The following is a 21,930-nucleotide window of genomic DNA, read 5'->3' as shown; positions in this document are numbered from 1 at the left end:
GTCCTTGTCTGTCCTGGTTAAACCTCCTTTCAGGACACAGAGGTCGTTGTCAAACCCTCGTCCTTCCTCTGGTTTCAGGGGTTTTTTAGATCGGAAATCCCACAGGGTTGACGCTCCTTTGGGAAACTCCTGCCGAAGGCAGCAGCAGAGTCGGTTTTTATCCCGCTCTTCAGCCTCATCCTCAGGTTCATGTGGTGATGCCACCGACAAGCCAGCAAAATGAGGGTTTTCTGCCCTTGCACGAGACCCCGGTGGGCGGACGCATTGCCTCTCATTGGGAGGCGTGGCAGACAATCACCGAGGACTGGTGGGTCTTGTCAGTCGCCTGGGCGGGCTTCTGCTTGCCCCTTCCCATTAGGGAAGGGGTAGCCACCCTTCAATCCTCCCTTCCAGCAGTCGGGATCGCCCTCCCACAGAGCCTAGATTCAGAAGTTGCTGTATCTCAGGGCAGTGGAACCCGTTCCTCTAGGGGAACGAGGGGAGGGCTTCTATTCCCGACTGTTTACGGTGCCCAAACCGAACCAGGCTGGCCTGTGCACCATCCTAGACCTTTCCCAGTTCAATCTTTCTCTACCCCAAGAGAAATTGAAGATGATCACGCCTGGTCAGATAAATTCCTCTTTACAAAAGGGCGATTGGCTCAGTGTGGTGGACCTCCAGGATGCGTATATGCATATCCTGATCTGGAATCCGCATCAGAGATACCTACGGTTTTCTGTGGGGGAGGAGCACTTCCAGTACCAAGTGCTCCCTTTTGGCCTCAGCTCGGCACTGTGTCTCTTTACGAAGATGTCGGTTATTGCAGCTTCTCTTCGGCTACATGGTATACACGTGTATCCGTATTTGGACGATTGGTTGCTGCGCAGTCCTTGTCCGCTGAAAGCCTCAAGCAATCTTCAGTCTCTACTCCAGCTCCTGTTTCGCCTTGGGCTGTCGGTGAACTGGTGGAAATCTTCCATGATGGTCTCTCAGGCCCTGGTTTTCCTGGGTTTTTGTTGGAACACGATCGACTGCAGAGTTTACCTGACCGGGTACAGAATGGCGGATCTGTTGGCCATGTGTCAGATGGTTGCACAGTCGGAGAGCATGTCGGCCTGGTGGTTCCAGAGGCTTCTGGGCCTCATGGCCTCGTGTGTATTGGCTCTTCCCCTTGCTCGACTCAAGATGAGGCGGACGCAGATGGCTCTTCGGAGTTCGGCGCCTCTGATTCATCAGACGATTTGCAAGCTGAAGAACACGGTCAATTGTTCTCTTCTGCTCATAGCTCCGTTGTGGGAGCTTCAAAATCTGTCGGTGTGTGCAGCGATCAGGCTTCCGCTAGTTTCCGATGTGCTTCACCAGAGAGATCAACAGCTGTGGCACCCCTCCCCACAATCGTTCAGATCTTTAGAACATCTCAACATTTCTGCTGACAACATGAGCATTATTCAGGCAGCCAGGAAGCCTTCAACGAGGTTGCAGTATAAGAGCAAGTGGCTTCGGTTTTGTCACTGGTGCTTAGCCAAACAGCTGGACCCCAGGGTGGCTACAATTGACAGTTTTGTCCTTCGTCTCTCATCTTGCAGAGTCGGGCATTCATGTTCTGTCATGCAGGACTTATCTTTCGGCTGTGGCCGCTTACCTATCCACGGACCAGTGCTCTTTCTCACTGTCGAACCCAGTGATTAAACTGCACTTTGCGGGTCTTATGCGTCTTTTTCCTCCTGTTCGCAAACCGCATCCGACGTGGGATCTGAACGTGGTTCTTACAGCCTTGTGCCATAAGCCTTTTGAACCAATGGCTACGGTAGATCTTAAGTACCTTTCATGGAAGGTGGCTTTTTTGGTCACCGTGACCTCGGCAAGGCGAGTGAGTGAGCTCCAAGCTTTGTCGGTGGAGCATCCCTTCTTTGTTTTCCACAAGGATAAGGACGAATCTTCCTTTCTTACCAAAGGTGCTTTCTGATTTCCATCTAAATCAGACAATCTCTGTGCCCGTCTTTTTCCCAAACCCGGCTTTGGAAGCCGAGAGGGTTTTGCATTGCCTGGATGTGAGAAGAGCTCTTAAGTTCTATCTAGACAGAACTTCTGAACTTAGGAGTTCCTCTCAATTTTTGGTAACCTTTGGTATCCCGCAGGGCAAGCAGACCTCCAAAGCTATTTTGCAGCCTGTATTACGGAGACTTACACTGTCCAAGGTCTACAGCCTCCTAAAGGGATTCATGCTCATCTATTGTGGGGCAAGGCAGCTGCTGTTGCCTTTCAAACGTATGTCCCCTGGGAGACCATTGCGAAAGCGGCTACTTGGGCCTCCCATCGGCTTTTTGTAAGAATTACTGCTTGGACTTGAGCTCCAGATCTGATGCTCAGTTTGGGCTGGCTGTGCTGAAACCCCTTTTTCAGTAAGGGGGTTTCCATCCACCCGTAGTTCAGTGCATGGGAATCTCCCATAAGTATGGAGGAAAGGGAACAGGACGTAGGAGTAGTACCAGGTTACTCACCATAGTGACCACCTTACTCCTAGTCCATAGTCTCCTTTCATCCATACGTCCGCCCGCCGTCCCCTCTAATAAGGTTCGTCTATTATTGCTTAAAGGTCTCTGAACTGGCGATAGAAAAGGACTTGATGGGCGATGCGCTGGGCGGAACTGAGAAGGGCGGGGTTATGGCTGCATGCGGTACCCCACGTAAAAAGAGAGGAAGGACACATTTTTGAAAAATGTGATGCTTTTTACAAAGTGCTCCGGTCCCGTCCCACAGGACGGAGAAATGTCCCATAAGTATGGAGGAAAGGGGACTATGGACTAGGAGTAAGGTGGTCACTACGGTGAGTAACCTGGTAATTTGCATGTATACCATCAAGGCCACAGAGGTCTTGTCCCTTGGTCATGTTATAATAGTGGACATGATGCAAAAGGTGCTCTAGCTTGCTGCTTTCCACTTGGCATAGAGGAAAACAACTGTAACCATATCAAACTGGTCCAACAGTCCAATTTTCCTCCGCTGAAAAATGTTACCTCTGAAGTACGGTTGCAAACTATGGTGTTCGTTACCCAACTAAATGCTTGTGAAAGATCCGTGGTGGCAAATGATTCCATCTCTATTCATCTGAATATCTTTTGAAGCACAATTTGATCTCCAAATTATATAATGAAAATAGTTCCATCCCGGCGTACAACCACTGTAACCCAACTGCAGAAATACCTATGGCTAAGTCCTTATTGGAAAGTGCAATTGTTTTAGCTGGTTTGTGTTAGGGGTGTTTTCCTAAAGTCCACCTGCAGGCAAGACTCTATAAAACTTTCCTTTGCTATATACAGTACCCCAACTTTTAGTATAAGTCTGTACTGCCCAAAGGATTGGTAGAATGGCAGAGCAGCCAGGCTTATCTTGTCAGGAGGATGTGAGCTGTAGCTAAGTACAATGAACCCAGACAATACATTAGCCCAAGGAAACTCTTACACACTGAAAGTTATAATAAAATTTCTGAGGCTTGTGGAATCCGCTTAGATCACATGCTGTGCATAGGCCGACATCTAGTGGAAGCTGCGGAGTATTACAGTTTGTTTTTTGAAACTCGAAAATGGGCATCTACACAGGGCGTGCCAGTATTACTATCCCTAGTGTGACGTCCACTGTACCCATGATCCCTCACGCGTGTAGGACCCTCAGATTGTTTTTTTTCCGCCATACTGGTCGGAAGCATTTCGCGGAGTTCCTTGGACTTAGCCATACTTTTGCAAAATATCGTTATATTTTCCCCATTCTCCACCACAACGTCGAGTCACCGAACTTCCACACTCGACGCCGGCCCGGAGAAGAAATCGACCGTCGACAGCTGCATGACGGATTTGGGCCTCGGAAGGTCTCTGGCCTCGGCCCTGCAAGTAGGGAGTGTGTGGGGGTGGACATACGCTACACTCTTTTGGTATATAGGTACATTCTTATATATTCCTACATTTAATAGCATGCTGCCACAGGGTGCATATGGAGGGTACCCCTTTCCAATTCTGCCCCAAGTGCAACCGCAAGTACCCTTGGGTTGACAGACCCGCCACGTGCAATCTCTGCTTGCCGAGGGACCACCCCGAGGCGAACTGCAGAGCGTGTAGTAGGTTTAAACCGAAAACACTTAAGGACCGTTCGATCAAGCGTTGGGCCCACCACGCCAGCGTCAGGAGGCCATGGCAGCGGAGGGCGCCTTCAGTGATGGCAGCAATGCCGTGCTTTCAGACGGCGAGGGTAACGTGGCGTCAAGAGACAGCCGAGCGCAAGTCCCCGACCTCGGAAGGTCATCCAGCAGGGCGGCTATGGGGAAGACCCCGGCGACACAAGCGCTATCCACAGCACTTCCACAAAACACATGAAGTCCAACCGAGACTCGACGCGCACGTCGAATTCTCTGGAAAGAGACACATAGAGAACGGTCCGAATCGGTGTCCTCTGGGCGTTCTCTATCTAGATCGTCGCATGACTCCAGGCAATCATCCACTGTTGCCAAGAGTGCCTCGCTCCCCAAAGTAACGGAAGTTCGATCGTCGGAGGCTGAAGCCAACTTCCATCCCCAGAAAGCACTCCAGGAGTCGGCGCCCGCAAACCGCGTAACGTCGGCTCCCGAGTCCCTACCTCCACGTTCTAAAGATAGGGAAACTAGCCCCGAACCTCGACGCCAGGCGTCGGAAGGCTCCGAAGGGGTGAAAAGGCAGGGAAAACACACTTCTGCCCACGGGGAGGGGGGAAAACAACAAAGGAAGCAGTCTCAGCCTCCTCATATACCTCTAAAACTTTCAACTCCACATAAACAGACAGACAAATCCCAGTCGTGTGTTATCCCAAGGACCCCTGCTAAAACCAGTAAGTCTAGTCAGGATAAGGCGGAGAAAGTCCCAGAAAGGGTCATTCCCAGTTCTAGAGAATGGTCTAGTGATGACATAGACAGGGTTATGTCAAGGATGTCATCATTGGCAGATTTTTACACAAAAAACCTGGAACACTTTCTCTCCTATACTCCCGACGGGTCAGCACCCTCAGGCTCTAAGGATCCAATACCTCCAAGTAACAAGTCCCGGTTTGAAGCCCCAACACGGTCTTCGGACCCCTTCTATATACAGCCCTACTCTCAATATCAAGGGGATACATCCTTTTGTGAGGATCCAGATTTGGGCAGGTTGGAAGAGCAAACTGGTACGGGCTACTATGGGGATGATGAGGACCAGGAAGAGGAAGACCCTGAGACCTACAGAGTAGATTCCCCGGTAGAGAGAGAACCCGCGATTACCGACTCCCCCGTCGACAATCAACCTCTCCTGAATGAAGTTCTGTCCCGAGCGGCAGAACATTTCCACATTGACACCCAGGGGTGCTCAAGAGGAGAGGGACTTCGCCGAGGAGTTAATGGGAGAAAGGAGGCCTGTTGCTCAGGCCATCCCTATCCTTAAGTCTATTCAGAGAAGAATAGACCCTTCACTTGTAAATCCTAACCTCACCAGGGCAGTGAACCCGAGGATTGAGAAACTTTTCAGGGCAGCCCAGTCGGACCCACTGTATATAAGGGGGCATCTGAAACCGGACTCCCTGGTTGTTACAAACACCAGTAAGAGGGCTGGAACACCCTGGTCATCGTCCGAAGCTCCCCCCCCGACAAGGAGAGCAAGAAACTGTATGGTTTAGGCAGGAAAGTAGCCTCCACTTCTGCCTACCAGGCAAGGATTGCCTACTCCACCACCCTGTTGGCCAGCTACAACTGCCATCAGTGGGAAGAAGTCGCGGCACTCATAGACTCTGCCCCAGAACCCTTAAAGAGCTAGTTGGCATGAGTTGCGGCGGAGGGAAGAGCCGTGTCCGGTTGCATTTTAAAAACAACCTTTGATGCCACGGATTAACGCCTGCAGATTGATAGCAGAAGGAACTGTCATCAAGAGACACGCTTGGTTACGGCAGTCTGGATTCAAAGCTGAAACCCAAGCATCATTGTTAGATAAACCGGTGGAGCCGGATCTATTGTTTGGTAAGGCGGTCGAGGACGCGCTGAAAAATGCCAAGGACGGGTATGAGACACTCAAATCCCTAGGCCAACTAACCAATAAACCCCCTAATCAGAGATGGAATGGCAATTTTCGTCGCCCACACAGCCAAAATTCCCCAGAGAGGATCCAACTATTCCCAGGGGCAGGGTACACCGTGGAACAATAATAACCAACAGTCTACCCAGGGTTACGGCAGGGATAATAAGAGGACGTGGTAAAGGTAGATGCAGCCCCAGTAGAGGAGGCGGCATGCCTCTACCAAAACAGTGACGCTTCGTTCAGGGTCCCTTCTCACGCAACCCCAGTAGGGGGACGCATTTCCAACTTCACCCAAGCTTGAGAAGGGATCACATCAGACAGATGGGTGCTGTCCACAGTATCCGCAGGGTATTGCATAGAACTGTTAGAGCGTCCCCGGAACCATCCTCCACGACAAATACATTCTTTGGACCAACAGAAGATCCTCCTCGAGGAGATCGTCAATCTGCTAGCAAAGGACGCGATAGAACTCGTCCCGGGACACCAGGTAAACAAGGGTATTTATTCAACTTACTTCCTTGTGCCAAAAAAAGATTTGACAATGCGCTCAGTATTGGACTTACGGCCTGCAAACAAGTATGTCAAGCCCAAAAAATTTTGCATGACTACTCTCCAAGAGGTAATCCCCCTCCTAAAAAAAAAAAGGGGGATTACATGGCAACATTGGACATGAAAGATGCCTATTTTCATATTTCCATGTTCCCAGCGCACAGAAAGTACTTGCGCTTCAATCTGGACAGTCAGCACTACCAGTTCAAGGTACTGCCCTTCGGGATAGCTTCGGCTCCAAGGGTATTCACCAAGGTACTGGCAGTGGCGGCAGCACACCTACGCAGGGAGGCACTCCTGGTGTACCCTTACCTGGACGACTAGCTCATCACGGGGGAGACCCCAGTAATTTGCAGAACAAACATTCAAAGGACAATCGACCTCCTCTTCGATTTGGGCTTCTCAATAAACGAGAAAGTCAAGTCTGGTGCCAAGCACCTCCAAACAGTTGCTAGGAGCTATCCTAGAAACTCAAGAGGGGTTGACCTTTCCTTCCGAGGAAAGAATTCGGAATATACTGCTGCAAATTCTGCAATATCAGTCTGGTCGCCAAGCAATGCGTTTGCTGGGCATGATGGCGTCCTGTATTTACCTGGTCCGCCACGCGCGCCTGCGCATGCGTCCCATGCAGGAATGGTGGTCTCAGACAAGTGATCAGTGGGACGATCTAGTGGCCGTTTTGCCAACACTTGTACAAAGCCTTCACTGGTGAACAAGAGAAAATCTCTGCAAGGAGAAACCCTTTCACGATCCCGAGATACAGGCGGTAGTCACAACCGATGCATGCCTGACAGGGTGGGGAGCTCACCATCTCCACCACACAGCTCAGGGTCGCTGGTCTCACTCAGAGGCCAAGAATCACATCAACCTGCTAGAGCTTCTGGCAGTATTCAGAGCGCTTCAAGCGTTCGAGCCCTACCTGCTAAATCTGTCAGTGCAAATCCGGACGGACAGCACTACAGCCATGTTTTACCTGAAGTAGGAAGGAGGGACTCGTTCGCCAAATCTGTCCAAGCTTGCCCAGAAAATGTGGATATGGGCACTCAGATGGAACATCTTCCTGTCATCGCAACATGTTCCAGGGGATCTCAATTCTCTAGTGGATGCTCTGAGCAGAGACCCCCTCCCAGAAGAACACGAATGGTGTCTACACAGAGAAATCGTAGAAGATATCTTCTCTCAGTGGGGTTTCCCCACTATAGACCTATTCACCACAAGCGAAAACAGACAGTGCCCACGATTTGCATCCAGGTTCCCCCAACCAGACTCCCAGGGGAACGCCATGTAGATAAACTGGTCAGGAATGTTTGCGTACGCTTTTCCACCAACTCCTCATCAGGAAGGTGGTCAAATAGATGAACAGAGAATCAATGACGCTCGTCCTGGTTGCTCCCATGTGGGGCAGACAACCGTGGTTCCCACACTTACGCAGATTAGCGGTGTGCGAACCCATCAAACCTCTGGCCTGGTACAACCTACTGTCCCAGCACCAAGGTCAAACAGTGCATCCTCAACCCAACTCAATGAACTTGACAGCATGGCTCCTGAGGTCATAGAGTTCGGACATCTCAATTTACCACAGAGGTGTATGGACATCCTGAAAGAATCTAGGAAGCCAAACATGAGGCACTGCTACTTTGACAAATGGAAGAGATTCGTTATCTGGTGCCAGAATAAACGAATCAACCCAGTTGATTGCACTCTTTCCACTATTGTTACATACATGCTCCACCTGCTGGATGGCAGGACTGGTTTTTAACTCTCTGAAGGTACACCTGGCAGCTCTGTCGGCATACACCACTCCCCATAACAAGGTGTCGTGGTGGAAAGTACCAGTAGTTCAAGCACTTGTGTATAGGCGCGTTACAAATGCCATATCATATCATATATCATTTATAAGGAGGCTCAGTGAAATTCAGGCTCTGTCAGTGCAAGATCCCTTCTTTACTGTCCATAAAGATAAACTGGTTTTACGCACACACCCTAGGTTCTCAACTAAGTGTATTTCTAAATTCCACGTGAACCAGTCCATCGAGCTTCCGGCTTTCTTCCAAGACCCACAGAGCTCGGCTGAGTTGAAACTACACACCCTAGATGTGCGTAGGGCAGTCCTCTACTATGTAAACAAGACCAGACCGCTAAGGAAAACAGACCAACTGTTTGTCTCCGTAGCTACAGGCAGAGAGGGGGATCACGTCTCTAAAGGTGCCATCTCTAAGTCGATTATTAACTGTGTCCAGCTGTTAATCCCTTTCTGAAAAAACTCTGCCTTTCACACCAAGAGCCCACTCTACAAGAGGCATTGGGGCCACTCTGGCTTTCATTGCAAATGTCCCCCTTGACACCATTTGCAAAGCAGCTACTTGAAGCTCTATTCACACTTTTACTCAGCACTACTGCATTGACACCCATTCCAAGACAGATACCCAAGTGGGACAAGCAGTTCTAAGACCTTTATTTGCTCATGACCCATCTCACATCCCACCTCCTTCAGGTACTGCTTGCTAATCTATGCAGATTCCACAAGCCTCAGAAGGGATACATTACTCACCGTAATTGTATTTCTGATGCTTGTATCTGCTTAGATTCAGATGTGACCCACCCTTCCTCCCCTCTGAGAGAAGGCGCATGGATGCTTGCAGTCTTACCTTTCTTTCTATCTGATTGGATCATCTGTACTCACGCTTCTCCTCATGCTACCTCATGTCAGAAAAAATACAATCTGAGGGTCCTACACGCCTGAGCGATCATGGGTACAGTGGACGTCACACTAAGGATAGTATTACTGGCACCGCCCTGTGTCGACGCCCATTTTCGAGTTTCGAAATACAAACTGTAATACTCCGCAGCTTCCACTAGATGTCGGCCTATGCACAGCATGTGAATCTAACCAGATACAAGCATCAGAAATACGATTACGGTGAGTAATGTATCCCATACATGCATTGTATATACACAAGGAAAGATCAGTAAATACTATTTTTAGACTAACAATACACACAGGAAATATAAGCAATATTTTTCATGGCAGACTGCTTCAATGTAGTTGCTTGCTCTTACAATTGGTACAGAAAATGACGGTAATGACTCTACTGTTTAAATAGTAGTGGGGCACATCCACATTTTGTACAGTGAAATGACAGCTTCATTTCCTTACAAAGTCACTCAGGCAAAGTCTTATAGGAGGGGAAAGGAGGGTTATTCAACACTAACTGCAGTGGTTTACTTCTTAGCAACATTTGTCAAGGTTCCTAATGCTTTAGCAGTCCAATCCCTAACTAGTCAAGAGTTCATCAACGTCAGTGTAGGTTGGGAGCAAAAGTCTTATGCAGCAGAAAAGGCAAACTTAAAATACTTTAGGAGGATAACACAACATATAAGGACCCTGCAAAGGACTCCCTAAAAGCGCACAAGCTGTTTAAGCCCAGGCAAGAGGTCTGGGTGGATACCCAAACACCTGGTATTGCAGTCCAGTATCACTGCAGTGACTATTCGGTTTGAGGCGAGTTATACTTTGAGCCCCACACTACCTTGGGTGGTTGAAAAAAATGCAGCTGGATATTTTCCTGTGCAGCAGCGGTGGACGTGGTCCCCTGATTCTCCTCGGTCTGGTCACGAAAGGAAGGACTCTGAATGGAATGCCATGGCAGCAGTCGCAAGAAAGGACCCTCAGCAAGGATTTCTTCAGTCTCTCACGTCGGTCTGTGCTTTTGGTGCCTTTTTATCAGCTTTTTCCCCACAAAAGCAGTACAGGTAGTCTATTAGTTCATATTTGATATCTAATCGTATATGATATGGCATTTATAACGCGCCTTTTCACAAGTGTGTCATTTATAACGCGCCTTTTCACAAGTGAGTCATTCCTATTGCGAAAGTGCAAAGGTGAGGGGGAGTGGAGAGTGCAGTATAACATAGTAAGTACAACCATCTGGTGGCAAGTGCAAGGTTAAGTGCAGACATCCAGTGTTAAGTGCTGGTAGAGGGACTGTAGGGATACAGCGACAGTCTTGAGTGCGGCGGTTGCCAGGAAGCAGTGCAGGTGTGCGACTGGTGGACGAGGGGACCTTTGCCCGGGATCAGAGGGTGGCCAGGTAACCAGTGCAGTTTCAGCTAGGGATTCAGCAGGGAAGAGGAAGAGTAAAAGCAGAAGCAAAAAGGTTTTGAGGTGCTTCCTGTACCAGAGATGGTTCTCCTCAACTTTCAGTGAGTCAGGGAGGCTGTTCCAGAGGGCGGCCCCAGCCAAAGAGAGATCTACTGCCAACTTGTTGCTTGGAGATGCGACTGACCTTGGGGGAGTTGGAGGTGGATGAGCGAAGAGCCCGAGAAAGAAGATATTTAGGAAGAGAGAGTTGAAGGTATTGAGGCCCCTGGCCCCAGAAGGCCTTGTGGACAATGCAGAGGGTTTTGAACTTAATCCTCGCAGCCACTTGGAGCCAGTACAGGGATTTCAGTCCTAGAGGGATACAATCCCTGGGCCTCAGGCCAAGAACAAGTCTCGCAGTCCTGTTCTGAATTAATTGCAGAGGGCGGAGAGTAGAAGCAGAATACCTCCTGAGGAGGTGCAGCTTGTAGTGTGACTTCTTAGAGACGTCAGAGATGTGAGGAGACAAGGAGAGTGTGGATTCGAAGATGACCCAGAGGTTTTTAGCCTCAAAGGTGCTTGCAGGAAGAGGGCCAAGAGAGGCCGGCCATAGAGTGACAGCAACCGATGGAGCGGGTGTGCCGATGAGGAGACGGTCTTAAAAACTAAATGGCCCTCCAACCGTACTAACTGTGCTCTGAGTGGTTTCTGTCCCTAGTTGCTGGTGGTAAGCTGCCTATCTAGAGTGAGGGGACAGGAGGAGGCTGACCCTATAGAGGGAAAAAATAATTTTAAAAAATGCACAATGGGACACTTCGCACTGTGCCCAAAGTGCTGAATTCTAACAGGAATGCCAATTGCTTTAACTGTCCTGATTATAAGAACTCAAGGTCTATAAAATCATAGGCATACATAATGTATGCGCATTAAGTCAGTGCACAGCTTGGTATAGGGTATCCCTTAATAAGTGAGAGATCCCTAAATTTGTAATGGTAATTTAGGTATCTCCACTCTGAGGGCACAGTTAGTACAGTTGGGAGGCCATTTAGTTTCCATATTACTGTATGATCAAATATGAATTAATAAACTCTACCTGTACCACTTTTGTGTGAAAACGTTACGGGTTGTGTACAGGTTATACGCCCACCCCCTTTGTGTTTATTGGACTTTTTATCAACTCCAACAGTGAACAGTTATCGCATGGTCGATCTTCCACAATTCTGCTGTCCTACACTCTGGTGAGGGGACTTTGATGAGTGGGATCATTCCTCTGGAGGTCCAACTGGAGCTCAACAAAGTTCTGCGAGGATTCATTCATGCAGAGATGTTGCACTGCAAATGGGTCGGAGGTCTCCTGGTATTCGTAGTTTGCAGTCATGTAAGGTCACGGGGGATGGCTCGATCTGCAGTTCGCCCCAGGGCTGGTTGGTCTCACTAGACAAAATGAGGGAGTCCTCTTCGGAGCTCCTCTTCCATTGGTCTACTTGTCTTCTGCCTCAGTAACACACCTTTTATCCGGATTTCCCATTCACTCCTCAGCAAACTCAGTGCAGTTTGCAGAAAGAGGTGGGTGGCTGCCTAATCAGGACAGCCAGCCCCCGAGTGCGAACTGGTTCCATTCAGGCATTCTGGCAGACAAAGGACAGGGACTTTTCGGGCTCCTCCTCTGCTTCATGCCTTCAAAGACGCACTGGAGCATAGGTGGGGACACAAAGGGATCCCGCCAAAGGCAAAACTCAAATTCAGACCTCCCCCTCCCAGGCATAATAGGCGTCCCCTTGGCACTCCACATAAGGTGGTGAATGCTAATCTCTCAGTTACAGTTTTTGAAAGGTAACAAAGTACCTCTCTTTCCTTAAGAACAGTAGCTCTTACGGAACGAAAGAATATAAAAGGAGAATCCAAAGGGTCTTCAGCAACACTACCCAGAGTGTGCTGTCTGCTGCAAAAGTTTAGCACAGATGCCGTTAAGAGGTATGGAGGAAAGCAGACTGCAAGTAAAACATAAAAAAAACAATGGTCCCCCATGGTTAGAGCAGTAAGAATGAAGGAGGGGGAAAAGGCTCCCCTCATTCATGAGAAAAAGAAAAAAGGTCCAGAAGTCCAGCGGAAAGTGCTGGGGGGGCTCACTAGGAGAGGGGATTAAGCATAAAACGATAAATCTTCCTAACAGTTTGCGTCTCCAGATGCAGCATTACAGTATGGGATGTTTTCAAATGAACTTGACATATTTTTCCATTGTCATCAACAAGTCCTAAATCTGTATTGTCCTGTTTTTTCCTACATCTGTTCCAATAGAGGAACAAAGTTGCTCAGATGTTTTCCATATTTTAGTGAGTTGCAAAACCCCTTGATCAAATCGTCCAAACTTTTGGCAGCTAAGAATGTTGATTGTAAAATGTAACACTCACAGATTGCTTCAATTTGTGAACTCTAGCACGGGTTGTGTTAGGGAGAATTCTCTCTTTAGGCTGAGTTTCCTAACCTAGTGAGTCCCCCAGCAGCTTTGCTGGATTTTTGGGGTTTATTTTTTTCTCCTGCCAAGAGTGAGACTCTTTTACCCTCACTCTTGGACATGATTTGAGTGTGTTCCTTTGACTCTAGATGTGTTTAATGGGCTATGGGGTCTTTTACTCCATAGGGCTTCATGTGTTTTTGTGATGCGTGTTACACAGCACCCTCAGTGCAGTAACACAGGGGTGTCATAGTGACCCCCCAGTATAGACTCCATACCCTGGGACTGACTACTGTCTCCCAGGGCATGTAAAGTCACCATTGGCTTTACTAGTCTTGAATTCTGAACAGAACTAGTACAAACCATCATATTGTGGACGTACTGGCCGGGGCAATTCGATTGCCCCGGGTCTGTTAGTCGAGGGGGCACGTCTCGGTCCCCCCTGATCGAGTTTTGGCTGGTGGCAGTGGATACTACTTTTTATATTCAACCGCAAATATTTCTCTATGGGATTTTCCCATTGTTCGAGGCTACTATCTTTATTTATTTAATTCCGATAGCCTCAAACATACCGCCGGTTTATTTAATTATTAATTCTCCGGTTGGTATTTTCTGCCAAAACTCGGTTCTAAAATGGCGTTTGTGTTCTCTTCTGTGACTCCAACCCAAGTCGAGCCCTTTGTTCCACTTTTTGGCAGGCTTTTCCACAGAAGCCCTCCAAAGTGGTGCCACTCTGTCTGGGGTACTTAGGAGGGGTGGGATTTAGGCACCCTGGACTGAGTTGCCTAGGCAACTCAAGTTGCACTCCGTCCTGCTTGGCCCAAGTGGTGAGCTGGCCGGCTCACCACTTAGCATGTTTGAGTGACAGCTAGGCTGAGTGAATGGGGGTTTTCTGCATAAAAGCAGGGCTTTGGGGACTGGAACTTGAGAAGTCCCCACAGGACCTAAGAATCCGACGAGGGAGAAGCTGAGCCGACCTGCTACGACGACACCACCGGTGGAGCCCTGCTGAACCGTCTCACCACTTTTCCCAACAACAGAGATCATCTCCCGCCGGAGAGTCTTCTTCCTTTGACTGGTGGGGATAACCAGTTTCACCGTCTTTTCGCCTTCCCGACGCATCTCGTGGCCGCCTTGCCTGTGCCAAGCACCCCGGCAACTGGAATACCACGTTTTCTCCAGCATGGGGTCTGGCATGGATTCACATGCTCATGAATATTCGCCGTCGTCAGGCTGGGAATCCTCGGTAAAGAAAAATCAGTATCAGTTTCGTTTCTGATCTGTCTTTCGTAGTAGTAACCAATCACTGATCTCTGCGTCATACTGACCACAGCCAATGACTGCCATCTCCCTAAGCCCCGCCTCTGGCAGCCATCTTCAGATTTTTACCGCACGTTCAAGTGTTGGGAGTCCTCGTGCTTAGCTCTCGAGCTTTTGCTGCGTTTTCACGCTTTTTCAGGTGAATTTTCACATTTTTCGGTTAATCGAGCCTCAAGCTCCACCGTTTCTACTCCCGTTAACGGGTACCCGTTGCGGGATTTTCCTACGCCCTTCAAGGGTGAAGATTTTGTCGAATCAACCTTTTGGAGGATTCCAAAAGATTTGCGGCCTACTTCGAGATGGCCCAGGACGCGAGTTTGTCACCCGGACCCAAGCTGTTTCTCAGCTCTTCTGGATGCGGGCTGCAGAATGTGTTTAAGGAGGACGAGCATTTGCGATGCCTCTGTCTTCATGGGGACAAGACTCATGTAGAGAAGGACTGCCAGTTCTGCAAGAACTTGTCGGAGCGGACCATGAGGGACCGTCGATCCCGTCTCGCCAGCTGGTTGGAGAAGGACTCAACGGGTGAGAAGAAGAAAGGGTCAGAGCGGGCTTCTAAGTCCTGTGTGGGTGCCCCGGCGACGGGGGCCCAACACCAGGCCAAGCACTGCGAGTCCGCTGGCTCCGGGAGCGCCGAAAGGTCGGGCTCTTCGGTCGCCAGGCAGGGCGAACCTTCCCCGCCACCGTCAACCATGAGCCAGTGCTCCGGTTCGGGGAAGAGGAAGTCCGAGACCCCGGGTAAGCTTCGGGAGAAGCCCCGTCCGATCGCGGGGGAGGGGGAGCGAGGCGTCGCCCCCCCCCCTAAGGAGAAGGCCCGGGACCCACCTAAGGTGGTGAAGGCCCCTACCCAGCAGGCAAAGGCCTCTATCGAGGCAATCGCGGTGACTCTGGCCAAGCGGGCAGAGACCCCGCCAGCGGAGACTGCCTACGGGACTAGAGTTTCCCTGCCGCCAAGGAGGGAATCCTCTTTTTAGCCCATCGTCATGGCCACCATGATGGAAGAAGCGAGGGGGGGCACGGTAGCCTCCTCGAGCTCGGAGTCCGCCTCGGAGGAGGAACTGACCGAGGCCGTGAGGAATCTCGAAGTCCAATTCGAGAAGGTTCGATAAGGAAGATCCTCGGGAGATAACCGAGGAAGACGACGATGGCGAGGAAGAGCAGCCTTCCCTTCCGGCGCAGCCGGAACCTAGGCCTCAGGATAGCTCAGTGGCCATTTTGTCTGCGATCCAGTCCTTATGCTCTGAGATAAGGACGAGATTACCACGGCCCAGGCCGGAGGACCCGCAACCTGGCCCGTCGGGAAGTCCTCAGAACAAACGACGGAGGACCCAACCCTCTCCTCCACTCGCCCCCGTAAGGCCTACAGCTCCCTCCTCACCCTCCCATGAGTCGGGAGATGACGGTGCGGTGGGCTCGACGACGGGTTCTGAGGGCGACGACGGCGGAACGGGTCTCCCGTCTCCCGTCGCACGGGCCTCTCCGCCCGACGAGATTGGCTCATTCCACGCCATGATCGCCAGGGCGTCCGAATTGTTCCAGCTCTGCCCGGAGGAGCAGAAAAAGGAAGGTTTCCTCTATCAGCGCCGGGAGGCCAAGAGGAAGACTGTCATCGCGGTGCCTCTAATAGATGGCATCTGGGAGGAGGGCCTGTCGGTACTCAAGAACCCCTCCACGGCACCAGCCAAACGGGACCGGTACGAGAAGAAATACCGGGTCCCCCAGACCGCTCCCCTGTGCCTCAGGGCCCAGCCAACATCAGACTCGGTCGTCTCAGCGGCGGCGAAGAAGAAAGCGGCGGGGTCAGGAGCCTCAACGTCGAATTCCCCTCCGGACGGCGAGGGTAGGAAGTTGGACGCCATGGGGCGACGGGTCATTTCGTCGGCGGTGACGACGATGAAAGCGGCCAACGCCCTGGCGATCGTGGCCCGTTACGACAGGGAGCTCTGTTTTAAGCTGGCCCCCATATTGGACTTCCTACCGGACAACAAGAGGTCCGAGGCCCTGAAAATACTTCAAGAAGGCGAGGTGGCGTCGGACCACGCCATAACGGTGGCAACCGATATTGCCGATACCGGATTCCGCCAGCTGGGCAACGGAGTTTGCCTACGACGACCGGGTTGGCTCCGGGCGACCGACTTCCATCAGGACGTCCAGACCAGGGTGTTGGACATACCGTTCGACGGCAGCAATTTGTTCGGGAAGGCGGTGGACGAATCCCTCCAAGCCATAAAGACGGACACGGAGACGGCCCGCGCCCTAGGAGCCCTTCAGCAACGACGGCCCTTTCGGAGCTCCGGAGGCAGACAGGGGGCCTCCAAGGGATCCAGCGGTGGCTCGTCGTCCTACCGCCAGGCGGCACGCTCCTCGTCTCAGGAGGCCTACAGGGGTCGCGGCAAGCAGGGAGCGCCTCGCCGCCATCGGCAAGGTGGCCAGGGCGGCAAGGCCACCACCTCCAAGCAGGACTGAACTGGCCGCGGCCTCGGGCCCCCACCGAAGCACCCCGGTGGGAGGCCGGCTGACGAATTTCGTCGGCGTGTGGAAGTCCATCTCCACTGACCGTTGGGTGCTGGATACCCTGGCAAGAGGACAATGTATCGAATTCCTGAAGAAGTGCCCTCACGTAACACCTGTGGCCAGGAAGGAAAATCACGTCCCGCAACTGCTGTTGGAAGTACGGGCGATGCTCAGGAAAGGCGCCATCGAGCTTGTCCCAAAGAGGCTCCAGGGCTCCGGGGTGTACTCAAGGTACTTCCTCGTCAGGAAGAAGACAGGCGGCTGGCGCCCCATCCTGGACCTTCGTCGTTTGAACAAATACATCAGGTCACAAGTTCAGGATGGTCACCCTCCAGCACGTGCTGGGACAGCTGGAGGAAGGCGACTTTCTATCGTCGTTGGACCTGGAGGATGCATACTTCCACGTTCCCACCCTCAAAAGTCACCGAAAGTTCCTCGGTTCGTCGTCGTCGTCCAGGGACGCCACTACCAATTCAGAGCACTGCTGTTCGGATTGAAGTCGGCCCCCAGGGTCTTTACCAAGTGCCTAGCACCTGTGGCAGCACGGCTGCGCCTGCAGGGGATTCACGTCTACCCCTACCTGGACGACTGGCTCATCCGCTCAAGGACGAGGGAACTCGCCGTCGAACACACTGCGAGGACCGTCCAGCTACTCACAGACCTGGGATTCGCCATAAATTACCCAAAGTCCCACCTGGTGCCGTCGCAGGTGGCCCGGTTTCTGGGAGCGAAGCTCGATACAGTGAGGCGCCTGGCGGCACTGTCGGAAGAACGGACGAAGACAATTCTGGGCAAAGTGCTAGCCAATGACGTGGCCAGGGTGAGGTCCATCAAGTCCCTCCTGAGGATGATGTCCTCTTGCATCTACCTGGTGCGGCTCTGCAGACTACGGATGCGCCCTCTTCACGAATTTCTCGACGCCCGCTGGATGCAGGCGACGGGCACCTTCGAAGACAGGGTCCCCCTCAACGAGGTGTTCCGGAGGGCGATTCAGTGGTGGGGGGTTCGAGCGCACCTCACGGCGGGCAAGGACTTTCAGACGCCGGCGTACCAGGAGACGGTGACGACGGACGCCTCCCTGGAAGGTTGGGGCGCCCACACCAGAGATCTCCACGCAAGAGGCCTCTGGCTCCCGGAGGAGAAGCTCCTGCACATCAACATCCTGGAACTCCGAGCCGTGTTCTGGGCTCTCAAATCGTTCCTCCCGTCTCTCAAGGGCAAGGTGGTGCGGATCTTCACGGACAACACCATGACAATGTTTTACATACTGAAGCAGGGAGGCACCAGATCCCCAGCCCTATCCAAGGAGGCACAGGATCTGTGGCACTGGGCGGTCGCCCAGGGGATGTTCCTGGTTCCCTTCCACCTGGCAGGAGAAAGAAACACCATCGCCGACTCGCTCAGCAGGGAGCTGCGCACGTGTCACGAGTGGGAACTGCGCCAGGATCAGGTGGATCAACTCTTCCGACGATGGGGCAAACCCCAAATAACAGAGACGAACTCGAAGTGCCAGAGGTTCGCCAGCAGGTTTCCCCAGCCGAGAAGCATGGGCGATGCGTTCTCGTTTCCCTGGGACGGCCTATACCTGTATGCGTTCCCTCCGTTGCCGTTGCTGCTTCGACTCAATCAACCAGCTCAAGAGGTCCCGGTGCAGGATGATCCTCGTCGCACCGGCGTGGCCGAGGCAGATCTGGTTGCCGGACCTTATGGACTTGTCAACGTCCCCTCCCATCAAGCTGTCGGCGGACGCGGATCTTCTCTCCAGAGAAGGAGGCGCCATCTTCCACCACGACCCGGCGTCGCTGAACCTGCAGGCTTGGCTCCTGCAGCGCTAGAGTTTGGAGGGTACGATATACCAGCCGACTGCAGAGAGGTTCTTGCAAAGGCCAGGGCGTCCTTGACTCTCAAAGGCTACGGTCACAAGTGGAAGAGGTTCTCTATCTGGTGCCGAGCACAGAAGATCAACCCCCTACGGATTACGGCCCCTCAAGTGCTGCCGTACCTGCTATCGCTGGCAAAGGCTGGTCTAGCCCATGCCTCCATTAAGATTCATCTGGCGGCGATCTCCAGATATACCAGAACCACAGGACGGACGTCCCTGTGGTCCCATCGACTGGTAAAAGTGTTTATGAAAGGACTGTTCCGGTCGTTCCCGCCGGTGAAGGCCCCGGCCCCGGCCTTGGAACTTAACGTGGTGCTGACCAGGCTCATGGGGCCCCCATTCGAGCCGATGCACTCCGCACCGATTAAGTTTGTGTCGTGGAAGACTGCATTCCTGGTGGCCATTACCTCCGCACGACGAGTGGGAGAGATCCAGGCCCTATCCTGCAAAGCACCGTACTTGACTTTCCATGCCTCGAGGGTGGTGCTTAGGACGCACCCCTCCTTTATGCCCAAGGTGCCGTCGGACTTCCATCTTAACGAGCCCCTGGTGTTACCTGTTTTCTTCCCGTCTCCTTCGTCGCCGGCCGGGAGGACTTTGCACTCGCTGGATGTGGCTAGAGCGCTGAAGTTCTACATGGACCGCACATAGAGTTTTCGGAGGACATCACAGCTTTTCGTGAACTTTGGACCTGTGAATCAAGGGAAGGCTCTCTCGAAGTCTTCTATTTCCAGATGGCTCTCCGGCTGCATCATGCACTGCCACCGGTTGGCTAACCGACCGCTGCCAGGCCGTCCGAGAGCCCATTCGACCAGAGCGATTGCTGCTACTACGGCGTTCCTATCTGGTGTGCCCCTGCTGGACATCTGCAGGGCTGCTACGTGGAGGTCGACGCACACCTTCACGAGATTCTACTGCATCGATCGGGATTCCAGGGAGGAGTCCAGGGTCGGCCAAGCAGTGCTGCGCAACCTGTTCGCTTAAGGTGAGCCTGGTGAGGAGGTAAGAGATGCTTAATGTTGAGTTTTTTGTATTGCTTAATGTTGAGCCTTTTGCCACCTCCCGTGGTTGTGCATGTGTGTACTGCTATGTATTCTTATATTCATGAGCATGTGAATCCATGCCAGACCCCATGCTGGAGAAGGAACAAGTTACTACCTGTAACTGTTGTTCTCCAGCATGGGTCTGGCATGGATTCACATGCGAACCCTCCCGCCTACCCCTCTGCGGCTCTTCACTTAGTCATACTGCCACTTCACGTGCTACCAAATCTGAAGATGGCTGCCAGAGGCGGGGCTTAGGGAGATGGCAGTCATTGGCTGTGGTCAGTATGACGCAGAGATCAGTGATTGGTTACTACTACGAAAGACAGATCAGAAACGAAACTGATACTGATTTTTCTTTACCGAGGATTCCCAGCCTGACGACGGCGAATATTCATGAGCATGTGAATCCATGCCAGACCCATGCTGGAGAACAACAGTTACAGGTAGTAACTTGTTCCTTACCACGACCGCGAAATAAAGGGTAATACCTTTAACCGGAAAACTCTGCGGCTGGTTTCTTCCCTGGCAGTGCAACTACCTTCATCTTTCCTCCAAGTTGAGATCTTCTCTTCCCCTGGATGACGCCGAGGCTTGCACCCGCTGCCAGGAACAACTGCCACCGCTGGAGGATCCTTCCCACTTAAGGTACTGTGTTCCGCCTGGCTTCCCTTGCCAACGACTGTACGGGAAGATTTAGCCCCTGGCTTTCGAACCTGGGTTAGCCTGGGACACCCTGGCTAAACTTTTCTGGGCCTCTCTAGACTCTTTTTGAACTCTCTGCAAGACTTTCAAAGCCTAGTGTAACTGTGTGATCTTGGGCGCATTTGTGCTCTGCTCTCTCTGAGTGGGCCCAGCCTATGGACTTTGGCTCACAAGTGACTTTTGCTCTTCTGCCTTGCTAAAAGTGTTCCTAAATCTTAGAGTGGTGTATCTTCACATATTCTGTCTTTTTCCCTTCCTTCTTCATGAACTTATTGGAGTGCCATCTAAAGTCAAGCGCTCACCTCTGTCTGGAAATAAGTGGTGTTAACTAAGACTTGTCTGATAAGGAATAAGGGTTGTATATATCATAATAGTAACTGTGTTTAGAGTGTTTTACAATTAGAGTGCTGGAGTTTTTCAGTGTGTTTTTAAATAAATAATTATATACTTTGATACCAAAGCTCTGGTCAGTGTTTGCTTGTGCTATTGTGTCTGAGTGCCTATTGTGTATACTTTGCATACTGCCTAACTCTTCTTGAGGGAAGTCTGACTGCTCAGCCACAGCTTCCAGGTAAACCTGGGTGGTACAGACTGCTACCAAGTGGGTTTACTGCTAACACCTGTAGTCCTAAATCTTTTGCAGTGTTACCAAAGGGAACTGCACAGGTTTCTGCCTAACAGGTTGCTTTTCACCATGTTTGCCTTTTTGTTGTAACTAATTAATTGTAAACCCTTTTCTGAAAAGGTGTACTTAATTTTAGGAAAGAATGCATGATATTGAGTTTATGACTTTGTATCTCTTGGTTTCCTAGAGTCCCTCTTCAAGGCCCAGATCATTTAACTTCATCCTTTTTTTTTCTCTCATAAAAATAGAGTTTGGAAAGGATTAATTTTTTGATTTTTTTTCTGCAGTGTCCAAGCCATCTTTCCCACTCCCGATCCTGCTGCCTTGAAGGATCGCCGGATGGAGAACCTAGTAGCCTATGCTAGGAAGGTTGAGGGTGATATGTACGAGTCTGCTAACAGTAGGGTAAGGTGACATTATATTGTGATTGCTAAAAACTATGTGGGACAAGATTAGGCTTGATTTTGCCATCTGTTCTTGATTATTTGCCTCAAACCCATTACCTCACTGCTTGCTGGATTGTCAAAGTTGTGGATTTCATAATTGTATGCAGTTTAACTAGCAAAATAATCTGGAACAGTGAGTCGAAACAATCTAGCTTGCATTCTTCACTGAGAGGACAGAACCTTGTCGCTTATGAAACACTCTACTGAAGTGGCATATCTTATCCGCAAATTCAGAATCAATACCATGTTTCGGACAGAGACATGGC

The 21,930-nt window shown here is 51.1% G+C and overlaps 1 protein-coding gene across 3 annotated transcripts in view; it reads left to right on the top strand.

The window, feature by feature from the left end:
* The window catches only part of CREBBP (CREB binding protein), a 2,841,012-nt gene that overhangs the window by 890,379 nt on the left and 1,928,703 nt on the right, over positions 1-21,930 (top strand). For all 3 annotated transcript variants that reach the window (XM_069646824.1, XM_069646825.1, XM_069646823.1), the window contains exon 9: positions 21,506-21,623. In XM_069646824.1, coding sequence (XP_069502925.1) covers positions 21,506-21,623 — 118 coding nt within the window. The remainder of the gene's footprint in view (positions 1-21,505; positions 21,624-21,930) is intronic.

Source organism: Ambystoma mexicanum, chromosome 2q (genome assembly GCF_040938575.1).
Source record: "Ambystoma mexicanum isolate Mex_15411 chromosome 2q, UKY_AmexF1_1, whole genome shotgun sequence".
NCBI classification, from domain to species: Eukaryota; Metazoa; Chordata; class Amphibia; order Caudata; family Ambystomatidae; genus Ambystoma; species Ambystoma mexicanum.
Note: the sequence above shows the minus strand (reverse complement) of the source record. Positions and strands in the feature narration are given on the sequence as shown.